The 27,364-nt window shown below is 37.6% G+C and overlaps 2 protein-coding genes across 11 annotated transcripts in view; one reads left to right on the top strand and one right to left on the bottom strand.

Moving 5' to 3' along the window:
- Positions 1-20,784, top strand: part of sycp2l (synaptonemal complex protein 2-like) — a 67,715-nt gene extending 46,931 nt beyond the window's left edge. For 5 of the 10 annotated variants that reach the window (XM_058765215.1, XM_058765213.1, XM_058765219.1 and 2 more), the window contains 6 exons: positions 11,128-11,234; positions 15,227-15,321; positions 15,511-15,610; positions 15,762-15,820; positions 18,211-18,292; positions 20,561-20,784. In XM_058765215.1, the coding sequence (XP_058621198.1) occupies positions 11,128-11,234; positions 15,227-15,321; positions 15,511-15,610; positions 15,762-15,820; positions 18,211-18,292; positions 20,561-20,725 (608 nt within the window). In that variant the 3' untranslated portion in view covers positions 20,726-20,784. Of the gene's footprint in view, positions 1-11,127; positions 11,235-15,226; positions 15,322-15,510; positions 15,611-15,761; positions 15,821-18,151; positions 18,380-18,486 lie in introns of those variants that run through there. The other 5 variants (XR_009269041.1, XR_009269042.1, XM_058765216.1 and 2 more) reach the window with 5 other exon arrangements.
- Positions 20,785-24,350: 3,566 nt separating this feature from the next.
- elovl2 (ELOVL fatty acid elongase 2) overlaps positions 24,351-27,364 on the bottom strand; it is a 127,463-nt gene continuing 124,449 nt past the window's right edge. The window contains exon 8 of the mRNA XM_058766113.1: positions 24,351-26,290. Coding sequence (XP_058622096.1) covers positions 26,168-26,290 — 123 coding nt within the window. The 3' untranslated portion in view covers positions 24,351-26,167. The remainder of the gene's footprint in view (positions 26,291-27,364) is intronic.

Below are 27,364 nucleotides of genomic sequence, written 5' to 3'. Positions count from 1 at the left end.
GATGTCTTGTATATATCTATATAGGGCTTTTCACACTTGAAATTGTTAACCCTGGGTCATCCTAAACCCTGGATAAGCAGAATCCTGGGTTATCTGTAATGACGTTTCACACTGCTCATACTATACCTGGGGTTAACTGTTAACCTTGGGTATTCATTAACAGACGTTTCACACGGTACATTCCTAAACCCCGGTTAACGTTCTTATTTGCATATTTGCGGTGTCACTTTCTCTGATTGGACGAACAGCATTTATCCTTTGCTGAAACTTCTGCATCTTCATGAAGAGTGCAGGTCATGGTTGCTTAGCAACGGCAGACGCCATGAGAGCGCGAGCTACAGCGCTTTGGAACGGCCTCATGACGCACAAAGGCAAGAAAACAAAGACAAAAGTACAAAAGAAAGAAAACAAGAAGCAAAGTATGTGAATATTTCTTTGAATTTCTTAAGTTTGGAGAGACTAACGTTATTGTTTACTTGTACAGTAGTGTAAGAATAATACCGTCTCCTATTCACTCCAGTTCACAAGCTTTCCGTCTTTTGATATTTCTTCTCACAGGCTGCAGTTTACACAATGCGCGTTTACTGTTACTGACGTGACATGAGCCTCGCTGCTCAATTTCTGATTGGCTGTCTGTTGCCAAGCGTCCAGCAGCAAGCAAGCACCGCTCCGTTTCACACTGAACAAACTTAGCACCGCAATGCGGGGTTAACACCACAAATGCGGTGCTAACCCTGCTCTGGAGCAGGGTTTCATAACCCTAACACTGCTAACACCGCTTTCAAATTACAGGTGTGAAACGTGTCTTTACCCGGGGTAAAAAACGGTGTTTAGTACGACGATAACCCGGGGTTAAGCGCAGTGTGAAAAGCCCTTCTATATGCTTGGTGTTTTATGTTATGCATGGTGTGTTTTAGTTTGATCTTTGCCTTATAACTGTCTTTTTGAATAGATAGCCGTGTGTAGTATTGGGTTAAAGCTTATCTCAAATGCCGGAAGTTGAAATGACTTTGTCGATTTTCAGTCTCGTATGAATGATGAATACTCTAAGAAGTTAAGAAATGTGCCTCACATGATGGATGAAACATTAAGATAATGTATGCACGAAGAGAAGCCGTGCTGTGTGGGGCTCCGCCCTACAGAGACAATGTGATTGGACCAAACAGTGAATAGGATGGACTCAAATCAGTCTGATAAAACGGACACCCAGCTTTGGAAAAGCTGCGGTAGAAGAAAACTGAGCTGGAAAAAACTTTGCTGCTTGGATACTTTGGTCTCGCCTCACCCACCTACAGCCTTAACATCAGGTTGACCATCCAAGACTTCATCCAAAGCCTTGCCATTCGTGCTCTGCCATGAAGCCAATCCAAAAAGGATTCCCCGAGTGACGTCACGTGACAACGACACAGCAGCCGCAAAAAGGAGCTCTGGGATTCCCTCAAGAAGAACAGCCTTCAACTCGACTCAAAGCAAGTAAACAAACAATCTCTATTTGCTGAGCTGATTTGAATGAATCTTTAAAAGATAACGATAGTCAAGTCCTCTGTGTGTGACGTCTTCAGGTCGTCTTCATTCTCAGGAAAGAGTATACGTTAACCTCAAACTTTCTTCAAACTGCTTTCATCTTGCCATACCGTGTATGTGTTTTGTTAGTATTGTATCATAGAATAGCAAATAAACTCTCGTTTCATTTTTAATGAATGGTCTGGTGCCGTGATTTTCAAATCTGAAATTATTTGCCAAAGATAGTGTTACCTGTTGCTCAATTTCCCAACGAATTTTGAATTATCGCGACCACGAGATAAACAGGATTGCTAAAATATACTGGTTTAATGCTCGCTGGCTCGAGTCGTTAAGAAAGTATAAATTATACGTTTTGATTTAATACCAATTAATCAGATCCAGCGAATCTCTATGATTCGATTTCCTAAAGCTAAAATTCAAAATAAAAGCTTTGAGGAGCTAATCAAATTCATTACATATACATAACGTTATAATAAGCACTATTATAAAAAATGTTGTGAATCTTTAGGGTTTTGCTGACGTTTAATGTTAACAATTTTTTTTAATCAAAACATAAAACATTATTCACTCCATTTGTATCTGCGAGGCGTCCATTACACATTTTTTCCCTGTGTTAAAGTCAGTATTTGGGTCATTCTACAGAAACGTCCACTTTTGGTATGGCAAAATGTCTTTTTTTTTTTTTTACATTTAAACTTAGACCACATTATTAGATTACCTTTTGACTTTATGAATACATATAAATAAATGTATCGTTTTTTTTTTTTTTTGTCACTGGTGTTGCCTTTAGCAATATTTAAAAGTTTTTATGAAATTATTTCCAAAACAAAATTCAGCACATGTAGTCAGAGTTACAGAAAAATAATGAAAATGCAAGAAATAAGGAGATTGTTTTATTTAATGTGACAGACAAAAACAACACAGTAACACCAGTGACATACATTAGACCTGATATACTGATAGTCACTGGTGTTATCCATAAGGAAGGTAACACCAGTGACAGTAACACCAGTGACAATTTTCATGAAAAATACATTTTACTAAATGTCTGCTGCAAGGTATCAAGCCACATGTTGTCAATCATGGTATACTCACTAAATTAAGTAGTTTAATCCATTTGTATTAGGTTTTTTTTACATTTCCCTAACAATAAATAGGTCACACCAGTGACATCAACTAAAAGCTTCATATGAAATCATGAGATAAATGAGAGAATTTATCATAACTGAAAAGAAAGTGGACTAAACATGGGCCTTTTTTCATAGAGGTTTAGAAAATATAGAGGAGGAAGTCGAGTGACGTCATCAGTGTTTTTTTTTTTTTTTTCCCAAAACAAAAGACTTTTGTTAAGCGGTAACACCAGTGACACAACTCCAGGGGACCACTGTTTTCATTATATATTTTATAATATTTATTTGGCATTTTGTTTTATGGCATTTATATCATATTTGATGGTTATGAATAGACTTTTGTGTTTTAAATGGTAGAAAATCCTGTTTTTGACCTCAAAATAAAGCACTTTCCTGCTGTACATGGCTGTGGGGACAAGCAGTTTTGTGGTACTTGGAATTCTATATAATTAATTAAAAAAAAAAATAATGCCACATTGATGGCTAAGGAAGGTGTAATTGTTCAAATAACATTGTTTCATTTTAAAATATAAAACAATTGTAACCCTAATGTGTATTTCAATTGTAATATTTCTTTAAAGTCTATAGGGACAGAAAAGTGGACGTTTCCGTAGAATGACCCATTTATGACTGTCGAATGTCTGACTTGACTCTTGGTAATGTATTTTGCCCTGCCCCCAAACATATGATTCGACTATCAGTCGACTGTCAGCAAGACTCGAAAATTCCGATTCGACTATAAAAATCCTAAGTCGGGGACACTCCTACGTGCGTGTGTATGTATATATGTATATGTATGTGTGTATAATAAAACAAAATAGAACAAATCAATTCTACGAATTGTAGAATTCTATGGACATTTTAAAATTTAGTGTGGTGTTTGTGGGCGCACCACTAATTTGTTGACTCCCCTCTCCTTTTGTGACAGGTGTCAATGTATCTTGCTGCTAGTAAGATACAATCTGGTTTTTCACCTAATAAATATTGAAGTTGTGTTTTCTTGTTTAACATTTTGAAGTCAGGGCAAAGTGTTTCAAATTTGGGATAAAATTTCTATCTAATTTCTTCATAGTTATAGGGCAGCTGGTGAGAAAGTGTTGCTCTGTCTCCACTTCCCCATGGGTACAGTATGGGCAGATGCGACTCTCTTTGGGCAGCCAGTGCTGTCCATATCTGCCCGTCTTTATAGTGAGAGTATGGTTGCTCAGTCTGTACCTCGTCATTTGTCTTAGTTTACAGTCTTTCACTGTACTCAGATATTCTGCAGTTGTGTAATCTCTATTTAGGGCCAAATAACATTCAAGTTTCCTTTTGTTTTTCTGTTTCTTTCCAATAGGTTAGATAATTTTCTTTTTGTGCTTTTTATAATTTCGTTGGGCTGAATTTTGTGGATGAATATTTCAGTGTCCTGATGCTGGATGTTGTTAGTCATGTTAGTCTGTTTTTGCAGCTTCAGGACCATCTGAATCAGGGGACTTTTTTCAGGGTTCACTTCATGGTTTTTAAGGGCTTTAAAATGGTAAGAGTTGGGGTCGCTCATTTTTAAGTGTTTCCAAAATTTGATGGCTCGTTTCTCAATGTGCATTCGTAGAGGGTATTGGCCTAATTCTGCACTCTTTGCTCTCTCTTTCTCTCTCTCTCTCTCTTTCTTCAATTCAAGTGTGCTTTATTGGCATGACAAAAACTATACATTTGTTTTGCCAAAGCAATTGCAGCTGGGCTGCTTACAAATAGTGCATATATGCATTAACTAAGAGAAAAATAATAATAATAATAATATATAAAAAGTATTAAGCATGTAGTGCAAAATGAATTACTAATGTAAGTATATAAACTAGAAAATAAAAATAAGATGAGGGATTAGACAGATTTACAGAAGCAAAATGTACATCTGAGTAATATGGTTTAATATAATCTACATGTGCTGGAAACATCAGATCAGGGCAGATTGAGTTGTTTGTTTTTTTTCTCTTCTATGGTGACAGGCAGACACATTGAGCAGCAAACACACAGCAGTTCTTGTGTTCTCCTAACAGATATGGCAGTTTCTCCTGGTCTGAAAGAGTTTTAATTGTTGGATGGATCTGCTGTATTTTATCATAGAACACTGTCCATATGTCCGTGTATTTGGAGCATTCTGTTAGGAAGTGCAGCTCTGTTTCCATCTGATTTAGATCACAGTGTGAACACAATCTCTGCTCCGGGGGCAGCCGTGTTTTTCTGTGTCTTCCCGTTTCTATCATCAGCTTGTGTCCGCTGAGTCTGTATCTGGTCAACGTGCTTCCGAGTTTCTTATCTGACACTGTGTAGAGATACTCTGCCATTCTGTACTCTCTCTTTAGGGCCGAATAGCATTGCATTTTACTCTGTGGTGTTTGGGTTTGCCAGTGAGTGATGTAACTCTGTTTGATTTGTGCAGTAATCTGATTGATTCTGATGTGATTCAGAGCATCAGTAGATGTTAGTGAAGCATGGATCAGCTGAGGGAAGGGGTTGCTTTCTTTGCTCGTCTCTTGGTATTGCAGGGCTTTATAATGATATGATTGGGGGTCACTGAGTTTCAGATGTTTCCAGAATTAAATTTTTGTATCTTTATGATTGGAGGATATTTGCCTAATTCTGCCCTGCATGCTTTATTTGTTGTGTGCTGGTGCATGTGTAATGGTTTTACAGAGTTCTGCATGCAGTGTCTCAATTGGATGTTTTTCCCATTTGGTGAGATCTTGATTTGGATTTGTCAGTGGACCCCACACCTCACTGCCATAGAGGGCAATGGGCTCAATTACTGATTCTAATACTTTCAGCCAAATTCTAATATGGATTTCTATAGGACATTGCCGTTTTATGGCGTAGAAGGCCCTGTGTGCTTTATCTCTCAGTTCTGTCACAGCATGGTTAAAGTTTCCAGTGGATGTAATTTTCAAACCCAGGTAGTTGTAGTGTGTGACGTGTTATCTGGTTGGTGCCTAATGTAAATGTGTCTTGTGTTCCCTGGGATCTGGATCTCTTCTGAAATATCATAATTTTGGTTTTATTCAGGTTGACTGTCAGGGCCCAAGTCTGGCAGTATTGCTGTAGCAGGTCCAGGTTCTGCTGTAAACCGTGTTGAGTGGGAGACAGCAGAACCAGATCATCTGCATACAGCAGGCATCTGATCTGTGAGCTGTGTAGAGTGAGGCCAGGGGCTGCAGATCGCTCCAGACTGAGCGCCAGTTCATTGATGTAAATGTTAAATAATGTTGGGCTTAAGCAGCAGCCCTGTCTCACTCCACGCTCCTGGGAAAGATACCCTGTACGTTTGGTGCTGATTTTTACGCCACATTTACTTTGTGTACATTGATTTAATAAGGTCATTGTTTTTACCGCCTATGCCACTTTCAATAGTTTTGTAAAATAGTCCTTGGTGCTAAATTAAGTCAAAAGCTTTTTTGAAGTCGATAAAGCATGCATATGTTACCTTTAATTGATGTTACCTTTAATTGAAAAACATGTTAACCGAGATAGAGTATGTAATAGATGTGGTCAGATGTACGGTAATTTGGTAAAAATCCGATTTGACTTCTCAGTACATTGTGTGACTTGAAGTCTAATAGTCGATCGTTTATTGTGCTACACAGTAACTTTCCCAGGTTGCTGCTCACACAGATGCCTCGGTAGTTGTTTGGATCAAATTTATCTCCATTTTTAAAGATTGGTGTTATCAAGCCTTTATTCCAGACGAAGGGAAGTAACCTACACTCAGAACCACATTGAATAGTTTTAGAATGGCCAATTGGAATTTACTGCTTGTTTTATCATTTCATTTAATATCCCATCAGGTCCAGATGTTTTTTGTGTTATCAGTTATTGGGAAATCTAATGGGTTTTGGTTATCTTTGATTTGTTAATTCTAGTTTATCCAATTGGTTGATTGTTTGAATTTGCTTAGTTTGTGTCTGTTTGTTTAATAAAAGTACAATGTTTGGAAATGACTTTCCCATATTTCTCCGTTTTGGATTGCCAATTCTTCATGATCAGTTTTTTTTTTTCAGATTGTTCCAATTTTCCCTAAATTGGTTTGTGTTCACTGACTTTTTGTTTTTCGGTGTATGCTTGTATTGTTTTAGTGTTTCACGGTAAAGGCAGATTTCTACATTTGGATCTTTTTGTTTCTGATTTGACAATGTTCGCATTTTTTTGCTTTTGTTTCTGATTTTTCAAATGTAATTTATATCAATTCAATTTCAATTCATATTGCTTTATTGGCATGACATACTTGGATACATATTGCCAAAGCGTTGTACATTGCAGAATAAAAACAAAACAAATCTACATCCATATGTATTTATATAAACATTAATGGTACTACTAATACAGATGTTCACTCTTTACTACTTAATTTATGGCATTTATAAATGTTGTGCTACCAAAGAGGAAGTAGGTCCTTCAAGTAATATTCATAGTTTGTCATTTTCATGGAGCGACTGGAACTCAGGAATAATCTGCTGTATTTGACAGTACAGTGCGTCTCTTAAAGACGTGTATTTGTCACAGTGGAGGAGGAAGCGTTCCTCTGTCTCAACTGATCCTGATCTACATTCGTTACAGATTCGCTGCTCTTTAGGTAACCACGTCTTTATGTCGTCCTCTATGGCCAGCTGGTGGTCACTCAGTCTGTACATGTTACAGTTATATTCCTGTCTGAGACCAGATACTCATATCTCTGACAGAAAGATTGACCCCTTCATTACTGTGAGTATAGGTGTTATTTAGAAAGTTATCTGAGTCATTCCATGAAACCGGTACGATTTGGACTTACATTTTTTTTTTTTTTTTACCAAAAAATATTACTTTTCTGAACACCCCACAGCATTAATGACACATTTAACTTCCTGAAAACATATTTTCCCACCTCAGGCATCAAATCCCTATTATTATTATTATTATTATTATTATTATTATTGGTCACTATTTTAAGATATAGGCACTATTAATCTTCAACCATTAGTCACCATCCCATATGGACACTATGGGAGCTCTCTGAATATGATCATAAAATGTATTTGTAATCAACATTTTCCTATTAATCAGATGTCCCTCACACTAATTCAGTATTTGCAAATATAAAAGTTACAAAATCTCTCACTTTTGCTATACTAAAGCCTGAAATTGAATTTTGTGACGGCAACCTCATCATTTTTGATAAAAGTAGGTTAACTTCACAATTTGAACTAAAAATCAGTATTCTTATGATTGCTTTGAACATTTCAGACTCAGTTCAACAAACAATTAAATTACTTTTTCATAAACTTAATTTTTTTTTAAATAAAAATGTAGGTGTGACGGGGTTGAGACTAGGGCAACCGGGTTGAAGAGACAAATACAGCTTAACACATAAATAGTTTTTTTTTTACTCATTCACTAAGATTTTCTATAAACCCTGTATTTCATTGTGACCAAGAAAGACAACAGAGATAAATTGCAATTGAACGGAGTTTTATTAACCCAACTGCAGACTGAATAGGTCATCAAAATAAAACCTATAACTTGTGTGGCATTCAATATCTGGCCCACAGCTCTTTCAAGATCTGGAGATGGTGCTGAAGCACACAGGCTCTGGTTTTCCACCAACATACAACACCCCTGTACAGTGCATCCGGAAAGTATCCACAGTGCTTCACTTTTTCCATATTTTGTGTTACAAACTTGTTCCAAAATGGATTAAATTATTTTCCACAAAATTCTAAAAACAATACCCCATAATGATAATGTGAAAAGTTTTTTGAAATCTTTGCTAATTTATTAAAAAAATAAAAAATAAAATACACAAGTATTCACAGCCTTTGCTATGCCACTCAAAATAGAGCTCAGGTGCATCCTGTTTCCATTGATCATCCAACTTGATTGGAGTCCACCTGTGGTAAATTGAGTTGATTGGACATGATTTGGAAAGGCAAACACCTGTCTATATAAGATCCCACAGGTAACAGTCCATGTCAGAGCATAAACCAAGCCATGAAGTCCAAGGAATTGTCTGTAGACCTCTGAGACAGGATTGTATTGAGGCACCGATCTGGAGAAGGATACAGAAAAGTTTCTGTAGCATTGAAGGTTCACAGAAGCATGTAGTCTCTGTTACCCTTAATGGAAGACGTTTGAAACAACCAGGACTCTTCCTAGAGCTGACCTCCTGGCCAAACTGAGCAACTGATGGAGAAGGGCCTTGGTTAGACTGGTGACCAAGAACCTGATCATCCTCCACCTCCATGATCATATGTGGAGATGGGAGAAACCTACAGAAGGACAATCATCACTGCAACACTCCACCGATCTGGGCTTTATGACAGTGTGGCAGGACTCAATCCTCTCCTCAGTGAAGACTCATGAAAACACACTTGGCATTTGCAAAAAAGCACCTAAAGAACCCTCAGGCAAGATTTTCTGGTCTGATAAACCTCAATTCCAAGCATCATGTTTGAAGGAAACCAGCTCTGCTCATCACCTGCAAGGTACCATCCAAAAAGTAAAGTGTGCTGGAAACAGCATCATACTGTGGGGCTGTTTTTCAGCAACAGGGACTGAGGGACTTGTCAGAGTAGAAGAAAAGCTCAGTGCACCAAAATATTGAGATAGCATTAATGATTCAGAATCTCAGACTGGGCAGAAGGTTCACCTTCCAACAGGACAATAACCCTAAGCACACAGCCAAAATAACAAAGGAGTGGCTACAGGACAACTCTGTGAATGTCCTAGAGTGGCCCAGCCAGAGCCCAGACTTGAACCCGACTGAACAACTCCGGAGAGATCTGAAAACTGACGCTCCCCATCCAACCTGATGGAGCTTGAGGTCTTGCAAAGGAGAATGGGAGAAACAGTCCAAAAATAGATTTGCCAAGCTTGTAGCATCATACTCGAGACTTGAGGCTGTAACTGCTGCCAGAGGTGCTTCCACAAAGTATTGAGCAAAGGCTGTGAATACATGTGGTGGGTTTTTTTTTTCGGTTTTTTTTTTATATAAATTTGCAAAGATTTCAAACAAACTTGGTTCACGTTGTTATTATGGGGTATTGTTTGTAGAATTTACTTAACACTGAGATGTGAAATCTAGGCAGAACACACGTACACACACATAGCTTTGACATGAACATTACTACATTCAACATATGCATGTGGTATAAGATTCTTGATCAAATATAATTCATTTAAATTACTGGATAACTTCAGAACCAAAGTGTTAACACAACCCCATTACAATCTCACAACCCCGTTATGATCAAATAAATAACTGTGAGTGTGACGGGGTTGTTTTTTTTTTTTTTTTGTTCAAAACGGCCCCTGCCCTAAATGTAGTGAATAACAGGAGAGCACATGGTATGCATGATATTAAGAAATCATGTATATTGTTAAAATAACCAAGATCGTTTTCACAAGTAATTGTTTTCTGTCTTTATTTGATGTAATGGGGTTGAGTCGTTAAGCTTGACAATCACAATATTAATAATGTTATAAAAGGTGGTAACTTGCCTATGTCTTCTCACAATGTTGTTCTGAAGAGTTATATGTCACTCCCTGTTAATGATGTCACAAGGATCTGTTCATTATTTTTATGGGAAGGAGAATGATTTGTGTAACGGGGTTGAGGGGTTACTGAGGTACGGAACTAAATATGATTTTATTGCATAATGATGAATTTACTTAGAAAAAAACAAGATTATTTCTAAAATATAGATAAAATGTATGTCATGTTAAAGGAGACATTTCAATTGATACAAAAATATTCTAAAAATAGATTTTGGTGACTCAATAGATAAAATACACTTAAAAAGGTCAGAGGGACTCAAATCGTACCGGTTTCATGGAATGACTCCTCTATCAGCGCTTGTATTTTTTGGCTGCTAAGTGCTTTCTGATATTCTATATATAAATGATAATATATAACAACATAATAAATAAAATCCATCTAAATAAAGTCAGTTTCGAGTTAATGTTTAACATCTAACATTGTGAATGGTTAATACATATTTTGCAGCTAGTGCAGCTGTTATCTTCAAGTAAGAAGGGCATTTTCTCAGTATCACTAAGTTCAGTAAATGATGGGGTCAGGGCTTCAAATCTGGGGAGAAATGTTTCCCTCACATTGTGATATTTAGGACAAATCAGCAGAAAGTGTTTCTTGTTCTCTATTTGCTGTAGATCAGTGTCTACAGATCCTCTGCTCTTGCTCTGTCCATGTTTGTCTGTCTTCCTCTATTTCTAAATCATGGTTACTTAATCTGTATTTGGAGAGGATTTGTCTTAAATTTAAATGGTCTAATCAATAAATAATTGGCAAATTTAGTGGTTCTGTTTAGGGTTGAGTAGCATTGGAGTTTATTTTGAAGGTCAAAGTGTAACTCTCTGTACCTCTGTCTCTTTGTACCCCATTGTACCCAGAAGTCTGTCAAAACCTTTGGGGTCATCCTCATTTGTAAAAATATTTTCATGTGTGTGTCAGAGCGAGTAACTGAAGCATTGGCGGATGAGGAGTCTGAGGAAGAGCTGGGTGCTGGTGTCAAAGCTGTTTTTAACTCATTTAAGACTCAGTTGAGAGCACACTTTACCGTGAGTACAATAGCTAACTGCAGCCTTTTTATTTAATTATCTTTTTAGCATTAAGATTACCAAAAGTTTAGGTGTGTGTGGCTTTTTTATTTTTAAGCAATTGTTTTCCATACAGTAAAACATAAGATTAGTCCATATAACTAATCAGATGTATGGAAGTATACAAGTTACACCATAATTAAAATGTGGTAGACTTTAATGGACAGTAAAACAAAGGCAGAACGCCGTAACTCAATTTGAGCGCTCCAAACACTTTGTAATCGTGAATCTTTTAAAAGTTGTTTTCCTTTTTATAATGCAGATTATTCAGCACTAACTGGTGTTATACCGTGTTCTGCCTTGGTTTCTCTGGGGTTTTTCGAAGTTACGGTCAAGACAACCAATTGTCTCAGAAAAACAACAAAATTGACTAGAGATACTTATCCACATGATAAAGGATGTCGTGAATGTCCCAAAAAGATCAATAACTAATTTTTGACCAAAATTGAAGTTAGTCTTTTGCCTTTGCACGGCAGAAATTTGATACCTTGCTTTTATACTTAATTTTGAATGTAGGAGTAAATTTCATGAATTTTCAGCACTTAAGACTAAAATGGCACTTTGTGAAGCTTGATAAATATGGGCCCTGAGTGACTTCAACAAAGCCAAATTGTTGTGGTCAGACAACTCTGTCGGAGCATCAAAACAAATGGTACTGCGAGGAGGGACAAACCACAACTTGGTGATGGTGTAGGGTGTTCAAGGCTCATCGGTGGTAGGTCTATGTGGTGACATCTTTAATGATGGGCCTGTGAGGGCAGATATTGGTTAGAGAATCCAGGATGACCTCGGTCCACAGCTGATTTTCTTGAATGCAGTGGCCTCTTTCAGCAGGAAATTGCACCGTTACACTGCATACACTGTTCAGGAATGGTGTAAAGAAACCTAATGAAGAGTTCAAGGTGTTGTCCTGATCTCCTGGTTTTTCAGATGTTAATCTGATTGAACATCTGCAAGATGTGCTGGACCAACCAATTCCGCCATTGGTGCCCATTCTCTTCATGGATGAGAACAGGTTCACATTAGGCACATGAGACAAACTTGAAAGGTCTGGAGATGCTGCAGGGAACATTATTCTGCCTTGCAACATCATCCAGCATGACAGTTTTGGAACGAACCATTTTATAAATGTAGGACCTAAGAGCAGAAGGGTACTGCTGGCTAGAACATGGAAGTCTGTGCAACCCACCCTGGATATTCCTCCCCTGACAACACTGATGCTATACATAAAGGTTTTCTTCTATCAACACGAAATCCATAACTTTTTGTCAGCACAGTCTGAAGATGATCTGACTCTATTTTGGTGAAAATCAGACCAACAGTTGAGGAGTTTGAAAAAGTACAACATAAATCAAAATGGCGGACAGAGTTCAGCTGACTATGGCGTAATTGGTATGTGTTGTTGGCATGACCCAAGGAATATTTTGAGACCAGTTTCGTTACAATAGGCTAATGCAATCAAAAGTTATTAACATTTTTGGAAACTTCATAATGGTTAATGAATGGTTTATCACTCTTGATCAATAGGTGGCGCTGCTACCAATTTCATGTGGAGTGTGAGGTGGCAATGGCACATACAAAGCTTGGTGTAAATATGTCTCAGCTTTGCAGAGATGCAGCCTCTGATACAGTTTGACATCTTTTCAGCAAATATGTGGATGCATTAAATGAAAAACCATTTCATATCACGAAATCCATAACTTTTTGCCAGCATGTTCTGAAAATGATCAGAGTCAAATTTGGTGAAAATCGGACCACCTGTCTAGGAGTTTTGAAGAAAAGAGAGAGGGAAAAAAAAGGGTTTTCAACATGCAGTAAATTAAAATGCTGGACAGGAAGTTCGGCCAATTTTGGCATAATTGGCATTGATATTCTTGGCATGACCCAAAAAATATATTGAGACCAGTTTCATTACAATAGCCTATTTATAACTTTTGGCCACAAGGTAAGGCAAAGTGGTTCCAGTCATTTTTATCTGACAGGAAATATGTGGTTAGGCTAGGAGAATTTTTCTCTTCCACTGATTCTCTCCCCTGTGGCCTTCCGCAAGGCTCTATTTTGGCCCCCACTTTATTTTCATTGTATATGCTACCTCTGGGATCTATTTTTAGAAAACATGGGGTGGCGTTTCATTTTTATGCCGACGACACTCAAATCTATTTACCTTTTAGGAAAAATGATCAATTGGCCATGACTGCTCTCTCATCTTGCTTGGACAAGGTTAAATTCTGGCGATCTCAAAATGTCTTATCCTTAAATGAAGATAAAACTGAAGTAATTGTTTTTGGTCCTTCAGAAAATATGAAAGTTTATGAAAAATAATTTTGACCTAGGATCTTTATCGGCTTTTAGGTCCTCACAGGTATGGAATCTGGGTTTTCTTTTAGATGACTCATTAAAATTCGATAAACAAATTTCAACTGTGATTTGGGTCCAGTTTTCATCAGCTCTGTACACTTGCAAAAATTAAACACTTTCTCACTGACAAGAATTTTAAAATCTTTGCATAATCAAGCACCCGGCTACCTATCCGAGTTGCTGCATCAGTATATCTCCTCGAGAAGCCTAAGATCTGGCAGCCAGAACCTTCTTTTAATTCCACATTCCAGACTTAAGCGTAGAGGTGACATGCCTTCTTAGTTATTGGTCCTCGCCTTTGGAATGACTTGCCAGTGGAGATCAGAATGGCCCCTAGTCTGACCCTTTTTAAGTCTCTCTTTAAAAACCCATGTTTTCATTGGCCTATTAGGATTTATATTCTTGCCTATTGTATTTTCTATTTGTTTTATTTATTTCTGGTTCTGTTTTTGTTTTTTTATTACTTTTTTGATGCGGTTTCTTTTGTGAAGCACTTTGGTCAGTCTTATGGCTGTTTTAAATGTGCTATATTAATAAAGTAAACTTGAACTTGAAACAAGGTGGCGCTGCCCCTAAACTTTGAGTACTGTCAGAAATGGTGCCGAAAACGCATACAGAGTTTCGTAATATGGCAATGCGTTCTTAAAATATAGCATGTTATGACAAAATTAAAAAGGGCTGACATGCAAAATGGCTATCATGGGAAAATTGGGTGTGGTTCAACTCTGCACGCTCCACCAAATCTAAAGAGACCAGTTTTGTGCATTTAGAAGTTAACAAAAATAGACACTTTTTGTCATATCTCCTGACCACTAGGTGGCGCTGCACCGATACTTTGCAGATAGCCTCAGGTCATGCTTATAACACACACCAAGTTTGTCCTCAATACGCCAAAACAGACTCCTCTCTCTGTGTCCCAAATTTCACAACTTCCCGCAAGCGGTTCTATGGGCTGCCATAGACTCAAGGGTGGAAGAAACTGAAGAATAAGAAATCTAAAGGATACAAGAGGTGTTTGGCCCCTAATAATAATAATAAGAATGCCAACGGATATAATGGGTGCAATCGCACCCTAATAATAATATAATTATTGCTAAAATCTAGACAACTTTGTCTTTAAAATATTTTAGTGCCCTGTAACCTGGAGCAAGAGAAACAGGAGTGGCTTTATTGCATTGGAGATGACACTTTGCTCACAATATTGATAACACAACTTGCCCTGGATCAGGTTAGCCATGGAGCATAAGTTACTATGGCAATGAAAACTGCTAAAAGCTGAACCACTTTCATGGTGCCTAAAAGACAGGGTTGGCAAAAATTAAGCTGAAAAAATAAAATAAAAAATCTGGCTAGCCCCCTAAAATGGTTTAATGGGATAAGCTCTAGTTTGCAAAGCTAATTGTATGGCTTAACATTTTAACAATGTACTATTTAGCCAGTAGCAAAAAATGCTGTCATTGCATGTGGCTCAAACATAGTACAAAAACATTTGTGTTAAATGAAAGAAGCAAAACAGAGGGACATACATGACGGACATTTTGGGTGAACTAACATCTGATTTTAGTCAGCATGGAATTATTTTCTTTGTGATCCAGAGCAGGTATAAGAAGATTGAAGCCAGATCCCTGCAATCTTTAACAGACTGTCAGAGAAATGTGACTTCTCTCTTAGGAACTGTACACAATCAAAGGTACAGAGCACAAAAACACAGCATTAGCATTCAGCAGCTTCTTTAGATTTAAATTGTTTATGAACAAAACAGGACCAAACCACTCTTAAGCATATCACCAATTCAGCTGATTAAATACTAACACTGCTCTTTTAATCAACATGGTTATAGCTGAGATTCAGAAAACAAACCCTGCTGTTCTGCATGTAGGTTGGTGCACCTGGAGCAGTTCCAGAACACGGTGGTGCAGCAGTTGGCATGTTTGGAGCAGGACTGTCTGTCTCTCAAAACCATCGAGAAAGAGACTGTGGTCTGTCTTAGCTTCTCAATAAAATGAGAACATTTTCATATTAAATAGCCTTCAAAAGCATATATAACCTGAAATGTTTATTCACCTGAACAAAGCATATTTAATAGAACAAATCAGTACTGTTCTGTCAAATGCATTTGTCATGTTTCAGAATTTCTGGCAGTCGGAGTCTGACACAGTTCGGGCATTCTGTGATAGACAGCAGAAGAGGTAGTCTAAGCCTGTTTTATGTTTGCTTGAAACGCACATGCTGTTTTGTCTATATATTTGGAGTTGTTGTTTTTTGTTTGTGTTTTTTTCTCCCATAATTCCCAACACTAGGCCAAATTTTAGCATTGTAAATCACCCTAGAGATTTCGAATGAATAACATTTAATAACTTTGAAATGTACAACTCTTTTCATCAGACCATTCAAATATTCAGATGACGTAAGGCCCTTGTAATCTTTAGAGTTCAGGACTTTATTAAAAATTCAGACAAGGTTTTCTGGTCACACTTTATTTTAAGGGCCAGTATTTTCTGTTAACGAAGCATTAACTACGACTTTTGCCTCAAACTCCAAACTCCTCAAACGCTGCTTATTAATAGTTAGTAAGGTAGTTGTTTTGTTTAGTTTAGTTATTGATAGTTTTCAGTCACGTGACCGGCTCGAAGACTTGGAGGGCAAAACATCCATAGAACTGCAGCACAAGCATGTAAATTTTTCATGTTTGAGTGTTTCCCAGCTGCAAATATTTAGATCACCTCTCAAAAGAATAAAGCAAAGGTATTTCTGAACAAAATGCAAGTTTCGCCCATTTGCAATCCATATTAAGCACCTGCGGCAATATTTCAATCATAAACAGTGTGACAAAACGTTGTAAAAACAATTAAAGTGCCTTTTAATATATTTAGAACAGTAATATTAAAAGATCAAATTCAGTAATCACTACATTAATGATGCATAATTTACACAGGCAAGCAGATGAGGCCGGGAATATGAACGCAGTCCACTTAACGGTTCAGTGTTTTCCTTCTAATGGTTTTCTATGGGAAGCCATTTAATGTGAAACTTTGCACATTGCGTTTATTCTGGCTTCATCCTCTTGCCTGTACAAAATATACATCAATGTGTACAGTGAATCTCGCCTTTTTAATATCTGCGTATTACTACGTTTTGACTGCGGGCGGCAGATCCTATTTAGCACCCAAACTAACAATCTACTAGGAACGATCTACCTAACACTGTTCAGGAGGCAGACACACTCTAAATATAATAAAACTAAAAATATAACAAAATAACTAAAAAATATAATTAAATACCTAACTACATAATACTATTATTGTTAGAAACTGCAACAATATTAAAATAGAAATATAATACATTTATAAAAATTTTAATTAAAACATGATATACAAATATGAAAAAATGAATAAATACATTCTAAAATAATAAATAGTATAAAAGTGTGTATGTGTATATAACAGAAATATATATTTTCTTGTTTATTATAATTTACATTTATAATTTAATTCATTTAATATATTATAGAAATAGACAGACAATAAATTCATTAAACTATACGTTACAATTATAGCAAATAAATAAATCATATAAATGAAAAACTTCAAATAATAAAACACAAATATAACAAATACATTAAATTATAAATTAAAATGCTCCATCAGGACAAGACCACGGGAATCACATAAGCCCTTTACACAGTCTGACATAGCTGCGGTTGGAATTGAAATGCAGGTTTTGTCTGGCCAGAGGAGAACTGGCCCCCCGACTGAGCCTGGTTTCTCGCAAGGCTGCTTTTTTTTTTTTTTCTCCATTCTGTCACAGAGGGAGTTTTGGTTCCTTGCCGCTGTCGCCTCTGGCTTGCTCAGTTGGGGACACTTAATTTCTAGCGATTATCGTCGATTTAATTGCACCGATACTATTTAAACTAAACTGAGCTAGACAATGACATCTCTGAATTCAATAATGAAATGCCTTTAACTGAAAATTGAGTGTTTAATCTTATACATTACTGACACACTATCCTCCAATTTTATACTGTTAAGTGCTTTGACACAATCTGTATTGTTAAAAGCGCTATATAAATAAAGGTGACTTGACTTGACATTATTACTTGATGCAAACTGCGTAAAAATAGCTGGCGGTCAGTGGAGCAAAGCTTCGTTTTGCCTGCCAGTTGGGCATTCCTATAAGGGTGTGATGTCACGTGAAAACTATCAATTGGGTAGGATTAGGGATGTACAATGTGGTCATGCAGAATATGTGCTTTAAGTACTAATAAACAGCCAATATGTTAATAATAGGCATGCTAATAAGCAACTAGTTAATAGTGAGAACTGGTCCCTATACTAAAGTGTTACCGGTTTTCTCAAGCCAAACTTCAAAGTTTGTGTGTGTGTCCACCTATGTGTTGATGAGGGCAATAAGATATTTGACCTAACTGCAGTTCATTTCTGAATTATATATCGTAATGTACAAGTTTCATTGTATGTATTCTAATTATATTTTATCTTTCTTGTCCATTGCATGTTAAGCAGAAATCCATATGACCAAGGCAAGTTCTTGTACGTGAATTTAAAAAGCTCTCCCATAACAGGTTGGATACTCTTCTCATCCCACATGTGAGTGCTGAAGCACCATTTAGTTTATCAGCGAAAAGAGAGGCTAAAATTACTGCGGTGAGCAGGGTTTTTTTTTTTTTCTTTTCTTTTCATTACAGCTTTAATTTACCAGCACTGTATGTAGACTTTAGACCTAGATTTCTGGACTCTTTCCAGGTCAATTATATCTGATATTTAAATGTTAGCATGTAAATCGTTAATAAATACTACTCGGACTATGTGTGAGTCATTAAAATTGTCATCTTCTCCAGCCCGCCTCTCCTCAAGGTGCCACCACTGCGGATCCCTTATAAGGACTTCACACTATGATGCTGCTGCTTTCCTTTTATTTATTTGTTTTTTATATTTTTTTTTTTTGACTGAAATGTCTACTCCTAATTAAAGTAATTTGTTTCTGGTGTGAAATGATCAGATTTATCACTTTAACATTGCAAGTGCTTAATTCAGTTTATAATAAAGGCAATCATTAAGGTTTTCTGTGGTCATTTTAAAAAAGCATAAATTTATAGGTTCACACTAATGAAATGAAAATTTAAGCTTTGTGCTGTTTTTACCTGTTAAAATTTAGCAGATATACACGGTTATCTTCTAGCACAGGGATGCCTAACTCTGTCCCTGAAGCTCTACAGTGCACAGCATAAATGAGTACACCCCCTCTGAATTAATATAAAAGATGTATTTTGTTAATGATTACTAAAATAATTAATGGAAAGATAGCAAAATTGAAACGTATTAAACATACTTAATAAAAACAAAATATATGCCAATATTTTCTGTGAGATAAGAAAATTAGTCAATTTTGTTTAAATGAAGGATTGCAGAAATGAGTACACCCTAGATTTAATTCAACAAATGTATAATAGTCCTTAGTACGTTCTCCAGAACTTTAAGTATACTGCTCTGACCCTTTTTGGCACTGAGTGTACAAGTTCATGACACATTTTCACATCTGTCCTGTTTAACTCCTGGAGGACAACCTCCTTAAATGCTCTGGTCTTTTAATGGGGAGTTTTGCTCAGCTCGTCCCTATAGAATCCCCCACAGTTGCTCAAGAGCGTTAAGATTGAGTGAAATACATGTCCACTGAAGGATTTTCACCTTGGGAGAATGAATATCTTGTCACGGTTGATAGAATCACTAGGTGCGTTTACATGTACACTTTTTTGTCATTCCGATTGAAAGATTCGATTAACTGTTTACATGAGACGGTATCTAATCCGATATGGTGTTTACATGTGCCTGTGCTTTCGATTTTAGGATATGCTAATAGCCTACAGTGACAACAAAAACAAGTCACCAGAGGAAAAAACGCCCATATTTACGTTAATATTTTTAATATCTGTTTGCACTTGCTTAGAATAAACGGTTAATATTTGAATCCCTTGCGTTCATTCGAGCGCTCGGTCATATGGCCAGAACGCGATCATAGAAATCATATGTCCCTCTGTAATGCAGCTGAGATTAATTGTACTCTGATACTACAAAGTTGTACTGTACTTAAATGGAACAAATACACGATTTCTTACCAAGAGTTGCTGAACAATGAATCAAATGAGCATTGCTTTATCACAATCGTGTTTCGTACAACATTCATGGCGTGAGCACGTATAAATTCAAGCAGATCGGAAATTATGAATCTGTCATCTATACAAATACAAATGACAAAGGCAACTTTTGGTCAAGTTGTTTATTTTCATTGAGCTACTTTCACTATCATCACTGTGTTGTTTCTAAGCTGAAAAGCAGAAAATTGCGCTTCATTTCAGATCTGTTTTCACTCCGGACATGAGAGCAGATAGTCTGTCACACAGCAAGCGTTCTCCTTTCTAATGTGTTTTTAACTGTATAATGGAAATTTTAACTTTATACCTCCACTATTACCCAGTCTCTACTGTAGTGTCGGTGTCCCCAAATCACAGAATGTACCGTTGCCGACATCATCACGTTCACGTTCTGACGACCCGACCTCTGGACGTGATGACGTAGACGCAAAGTAATCGGTTTAAAGTGTTTACATGGCAGGATTTTAATTTTGTTCGGTTTATAGAAAGGTTTATCCCACCCCTCTCAAACCGATTACAATTTCATTCGGTTTGGGCATTTTTATTCCGATTGAGGTGTTTATACGGAGCATTTTCATTCGGATTGGACTTTTAAACCGATTACAATGCTCCATGTAAACGCACCTACTGTCTCATTCTTGCTTGTCTGTTGTGGTGTGCTGTGAGTAGGTGTGACCGAGCTCGTGATTACGGGCTGATCAGTCCCAGCTGTGGCTCATTACTGGGGCTATTTAAGATCAGCTAACGCTCCTCTTTTTGTCAGATCCTCACAGTTTCTCAGCGTTCCAGTCCCGCACATTCTGTCTTCTGGTGTGTTCCTGTCTCTGCCCTGGCTTCGGAGGATTCCACAGCTGGACTTGGCTGCCCATTGCGTCCTTGCGCATGTCTTCCATCCACGCTGTGCACGAGCTCTGTTCTGACTAAGTGATTTCTCAATAAACTGTTGTATATCTGCAATTGAATCCTTTCTCTTGATTTCATAACATATCTTCATTGTCATGCTGAAAAAATGCCCAATAATGCAGGGAATGAGGGGAGGGTAGCATCTTCTGTTTCAAGTTTTTATATTACACTGTTGCCAGTAAGTTACTGTAATTAAGATTTATAGTAGCAAGCTGTATTTGATTTATCAGTATACTACTGCAATTCATTCATTTTAATATAGATTTCATTAGATTTGATCATTTTTATATAGAATTCATTTTATTTTGATTCTACATGGGTACTACTGGTATTCAATTAAAACAGACACAATAATTACAAAATATCAAATTCTTTATTTAAAACATTGCATGTATAACACTTAAAAATACAGACTTCCAATGCTGGAACAGTGCATCTTCTCCATTTCTCCTGTCTTAGGACGTTTTGCAGTGCATTATGTCCTCTGGATCAGTACCGTTTCTAGGCATCTAGCTAGGCTGTCGCCTAGAGCGCCGCCAGCTGGAGGGGGCACCAATGAGCGCACGTACTGCCACTACATTTTAACAGGGTTGTGATCAAGAGTGGCACGGACACCCTGAAATATGATTGCCGCCCCCACTGGATCCCCCAACATCATTGGGCTAGAGAACTGTCATTCTGGTGATGCCTGTATGCCATTGGATCAGAGCGCTGTCAATTGCTGCCTCTGAATGTTGAATCATGCAAAGTTTGCATTTGGATTTGGAGCACTTAACAATGCCATTAGATCAATGGGTTCTGTCAGTGTTTTGGCAAGGTAAGGCTTTTTTTAGCCATGCAAGTTCAAAGGCCAATTTAAAATATTGGTACATAAAAAGTGCACAAAATCAGTATTTGTGGCAGTCGAGAAATCATGTTTCATGTGAAACTGGTCTGAAGGGTGTGCGTTTTTGCGCCAATGGATTGTTAAAGGTTCAGTGTGTCGTGTAATATTCCCATATAAAACTTTCAGCCAATTAAAAAATATTGGTGTAGTAAAATTCGCTAAATCACAAGATCAATACATACTTTATTAAACCGCTTTGTCAAATTTAACACATCCTGACGGAAGTGTCGAAATGCTGAATCAATTAATTCGCTACCAGAAAAAAAAAAATAATAATAATAATTTGCTTCCAACAGCACTTAAAGGGAGCAGCGGCATAGAGGGCAGAGCGTCACGTTATTTAAAGGGCAAGTTCACGCATCAATGAGTAATAAAAGAACAAGTATCCTAATGGTATCACAGATAATAAACTGTGCAAAATGTTTTATCTTAACAGTCAATTTACAAATAGGCCTAATGCCTTCAGATTTGTGTAATTCACAATGCCCTGAATTTCCACAAATTAGTGTCGTTACTATGACAACCAATTTGAATGTGACAAGAAACTGATGTCTGAAAAAGAAATTATATATAATTATAATATTGTGGGGGGGGGGATTTCGCCTAGGGCGTCAAAATGGCTAGAAACGGCTCTGCTCTGGATTCATCCTCACAAAGAATCTTTAGGCAACAGAAACATAATGGGGAAAAAAGGCAAATAGTCAAAGACAAATATCTGAAAAACCCAGGCGCTGCTCCAAAACGTGGCCACCACCTTTGCTCACCATCCACTTTGACAGAAATGTCTTCTCTGAAAAACAAGAAGTAGAAATAGCACACTTTTAAAAGGCAAACCTCATATAGAATACACAAACCTCTTAAAACCATAGTTGTTCTCTTACCATGAATTATCAGTCTCAGGGTGGCTGGCGTGCTCATGTCTTTCTTGATGCTTCATTGCAGTTGCCTTTAAAACACAAATACAAAAAAATGCAGTAAATCTAAAATTCCATTAAAAACTATAACAAACTAATTCTAAAACTAGAAAGGCAACTAGCCATAAAACTAGTTTAACTTAGCTAACATACGATTTTATTTTCTCAGGCTACTGGCCTAACACCTGAACTAAATTTCACATTAGTTCACCTAATGTTAATATAAGATGAGCGTTGCTCGTTAAAAACTATTTTAATTCGGTAACTTAATTCAATAAGCTGACAAAAGTCATTTGAAACGACAGCGCAGTTTACCATGGTAAAGTTCTGTAACCGCCATGTTGACCAGTAAATGTTACTATGGGTTAAACTGGTGTGAAAAAATCTGACACAGACAAATGTACATACATTTTTACCTTGCTTGCTGGTCTTATTCTCTCGTAAGGTGCATCGACACACAGCGCAGATGTTCTCCGGAGCTTCCATTCTCGCGGGTTCATCCCCGGGAAAAACCTGCGGCTCTGCCCCGCTGCTTCCGTGTCTTCCTCGGACGCGAGTGGCGCGGCGCAACTCGACAACAGAGGGTACCAAGCACTTCTCACTGTACTCCTCCTCTAGCAACACCAGAAGATTTTGGATGCTTTTGGATCCTAAATGATTGACTTGGTCTCTTGAGACCAGAGTCCAGAAGTCTCTATTTTGTAAATATGGTCCTTGGAAGAGGTTAAATGAGTTTATTTTGCTTTGGTTAAAGGGTTAGTCCGCCCATTTAAGACATGAAGTTGTATGCAATCCTTACCAGCACTATAGTGCATACACACTGACCCACCCTTTAGTCACCTCCTGGTCAGAGTTCTGGCCGCTTGAAGTTTTCAAGATAGTACTCGGTTAGTTTCGGGGCCTCAAAACTGTGCGTTTTACGTGAAAAATTATTTGCGTTTCAAAGCTTGATTAATTTACATCACAAAAACACGCCTGACAAAATTCATACCTCAGTTTTAATCGGCACTATTTTCTTTCCATTTCTATCAATCCGCGCTGCTGTCAAGCGTCAACAGTGCGCACGTTCAGATCAGCTGTTCCATAGTGTTTACACAATCGAATGACAACGACATAAAAGTAGAAAATGAACAATGGTGCGAACTTGTAAATTCCCAGGCTGTGACCACAAGAATGTGCCGGGATCACCGTTCAGATTCCATCGTTTTCCAGTTTCGGATATAGCTACGAGACAGCTTTGGCTGGTTGCCATCGGCTACTCTGCGGGAGCTAAAATATCGAGAATCAAGGATTTCCGTGTGTGCAGTGCTCACTTCAGCGAAGACGATTACATCCCCAACCAAGGAGGAAAAAGAAAAAAAATGATTTTAAAGAGTTTTGCTGTACCAGTACCACGGGTAAGCTCTATTTACTAACTTTATGATCCAATGTCTAAACTGTACGGTAAACAAGCTGAAAATTACTTTCATCATCATCTGTTCCGTCTGACATTGTGCTAAAATTGGTTTCGTCATCAGAAGTTTCGTAGTCAGACATGTTATCAGCGGTCGCGCTATCAACAGCTGATCTGAGCGTGCGCACTGTTGGCGTTGACAGCAGCGGATTGATAGAAATGGAAAGAAAATAGTGCCGATTAAAACTGAGGTATGAATTTTGTCAGGCGTGTTTTTGTGATGTAAATTATTCAAGCTTTGAAACGCAAATACTTTTTCACGTAAGCGCACAGTTTTGAGGCCCCGGAAACTAACCGGGAGTACTATCTTGAAAAACTTCCAGCGGCCAGAACTCTGACCAGGGAGGTGACTAAAGGGTGGGTCAGTGTGTATGCACTATAGTGCTGGTAAGGATTGCATACAACTTCATGTCTTAAATGGGCGAACTAACCCTTTAATTCTAGTGGTGACAACAAGCATGTCACTTCTGCAGGCTGCGTCATACTCTGTGAGAGAAAGTGTCACTCTTTTCATAGCTTTTGCTGGCTCTGAGACGCTTGCATGTTATTTCTCCTGCTCTTTTTCTAGCAAAAATTCACTCTTCACTAAATGAAAACTTAAAGCGAAGACCCGATTATTTCAGGAGCCTTGTCACAAGTCCATTGTTTTTGAATGTCGGTGCTACTTCTGCTATATTTTCACACTTGAACAATAATTTGGTGTTCCTCTTGTACCACTGTCCTCTTTTATGCTAAGAAATAAGTCACCTGGCAGTTCTCTCCCAAGTGGTTCCTCTGCTGCCAGCATTAAGTCTGAGTATGATTCAGTGGGCTGAATAACGCTTTTAATTGTCAGGAAATGACTTGTCTTTAAAAGTTTTGCTTCAATATAGTTACCTGTTGATCAAAAATAGCCTTAAACCTATCTTTTTTTTTATTTAGTAACTTTCAGGAGGGTGTACTCATTTTTGCAACACATTTTATCACTTTGATTAAAATCTTATTTTGCTGAATAATTTTGACATTCTTCTTTGGTAATTGATCAAGCAGGCTTGTTGGAACAATATATCTCCAAAGAACTCTAAAATGTCATACAAGTAAAGAGTAATTGCTGAATTTAAGTTTTAGAGGGGGTGTACTCATTTATGCTGTGCACTGTACCTTCCTGCATAGTTCAGCTCCAACCATAAACACCACTGAACCAACTAATTAGGATCTGAAGAAGCACTTGATAATTACAGACAGGTTTGTTTGATCAGGGTTGGAACTGAACTCTGCAGGAAAGTAGATCTCCAGGAACAGGGTTGGGCACCCCTGTTCTAGCAAAATACACTGACTCAACCTAAATATCTAATAATTTTACATTTTTTTAAATTTTTTTTTTTTTGGTGATGGCACTTGCCAAGACTTGCAATAGGATGTAAATCATGATTCATGGCTGTGCCGTTAGTATAAAGGTTATTAGCTATTTAAACAAATGGGCAAACCCTTTGCTATGCCCTCTGGTTGCAATAGGAAATATGTCAGGGGTGGGCCTTCAAGATCCACTTTCCTGCCGAGTTTAGCGCCAACTCTTATCAAACACACTGTAGCAAGCTGATCAAGTTGCCCAGCCCTGAAATATCAAAACACCCCCTCAAAAAAAAAAAAAAAAATGCATTTGTCGAACATTTTTCATGGGGTATTTAACAGAGTTACAAATGTATTTTATATAGCATTTTTCATGGGACTTGACATCTATACCTAACAATCCATGGCTGATAATGAAGACTTGGGAAAGGTGTATTATTAGTGCTATGATCTGTTATAAGATCCTACATATCAACACATTCAATAACACACTGAATGGTTTAATCAGCATGTCAGATTAAGACTTGTAGCCTAAGGTGACTTTTGTTGAATAATAAATGATTATAGTGATTTGGGGGATCTTACAGAACATTTTCTTGTCATTAGAGATGAACTGCCAAAGATGTGTAAAAAAGTAGATACTGTAATCATTAACAGAGCTGTTTATTTTGAATCAGAGTTTGACAAATTTTTTCCACATAATTATTGTTCAGCATTTACATTGGCCTCAGAGGAACATATGCAAAACAAAGATACAAAACAGTTAAAAAGTTATATTCTAATTTATAAAATTGCATTTTGATTATAAGATGATTATAGCTGCTATTGCGCTAGTATTCAGCATAAGTGAATTGAGAAGAGCATTCCATTGGCCATATAGTGGCATCACTGCAGCTTCTGTTTGGAGTTAGCTCCGTTGAGAGAGGATGAAAGGCCATTAGAATGACTGTTTTTAAGATCTCCAACCTTAGCAATTCTGTCACCCTCCAGCTTCCTCTTTCTGTATGTCTGCAGAGAAAAGCCATGTTTGTTTAACAGTTGATAAGACTGAAAGCATGATCCAAAACACCAATAGGCAGCATTTTAGGCAGAGCGATTTAAAATGTGCTGATCTAACCAACATCAAACTACTTCATAGGCAACCTAAGGCCATGGTCCCATGACTTACAAGTTACAGCAGTATTGCCAAATCACCTTCACCATCAAATTCATCACTAAAGAATAGGGGGTCAAAATTCCTTTTTTTGTCAGGCCTGGTCTGGCAATAATTTAGACTTTAAAAATTTTGACTTTAATATAACACAACTGGGATATGCATTGTCCTGCAGCATTCAGCTCCAACCCGTATCACATATACCTGCCTGTATAAGTAATCCTGAAGACTTTGGTTGAATTTTTTAATGTCTGTTGGATTATGCCTGTTTCACAACGCAAGCTCGAGCTTCATGTCAGCATAACTACATTGTTGCTGCATCTGCAGATTTGCCAGAGTATTCACACACAGGAAGCGTTTGTACAGCGGCTCCAAAGCTACATATTACGGTGACCAGGAGGGGACATGCTCAGTTGACTTAGTTTTGTCATGGCCAGGACATGTTAACTCGTGGGAACGTAATATGTCATGGCCACGAGATACTAGGTGTGTTCGACTTCATGTAGCGCTGTGCAGACCGATCGGCAGCCGACTTGAAGCAGTGCATGCCAGTTAGAAATTGTCCGATTTGAGACAGCACCAACACCATGTATGTATGTATGTATGGCATCAAAGTAGCATAAGAGTGAAAGACAGAGGCTGCGTTCCACTCCACTTTTAGACATGCACTTATAAACTTCCTTAAGCACTTCCCCTCGGGGGAATCCCCGCTGCCATTTTGAAGAGCGTTCCACTTCTGTGAAGTGAATGAGGGAAGTTTAATTAAACAGACCCTACACCCCTCGATTTTGACTGAGGGACTGAGTCTGCTTCATATGCACACTTCAGGCCACTTCATAAACCACAATGCAACACGATTGTGACATCATTGCAGATTTTTTTTACATTTATAACAGCCCAAGCATACCTATATACATATAGAAGGCTGC

Source organism: Onychostoma macrolepis, chromosome 24 (assembly GCF_012432095.1).
Source record: "Onychostoma macrolepis isolate SWU-2019 chromosome 24, ASM1243209v1, whole genome shotgun sequence".
Classification (NCBI taxonomy): domain Eukaryota; kingdom Metazoa; phylum Chordata; class Actinopteri; order Cypriniformes; family Cyprinidae; genus Onychostoma; species Onychostoma macrolepis.
Note: the sequence above shows the minus strand (reverse complement) of the source record. Positions and strands in the feature narration are given on the sequence as shown.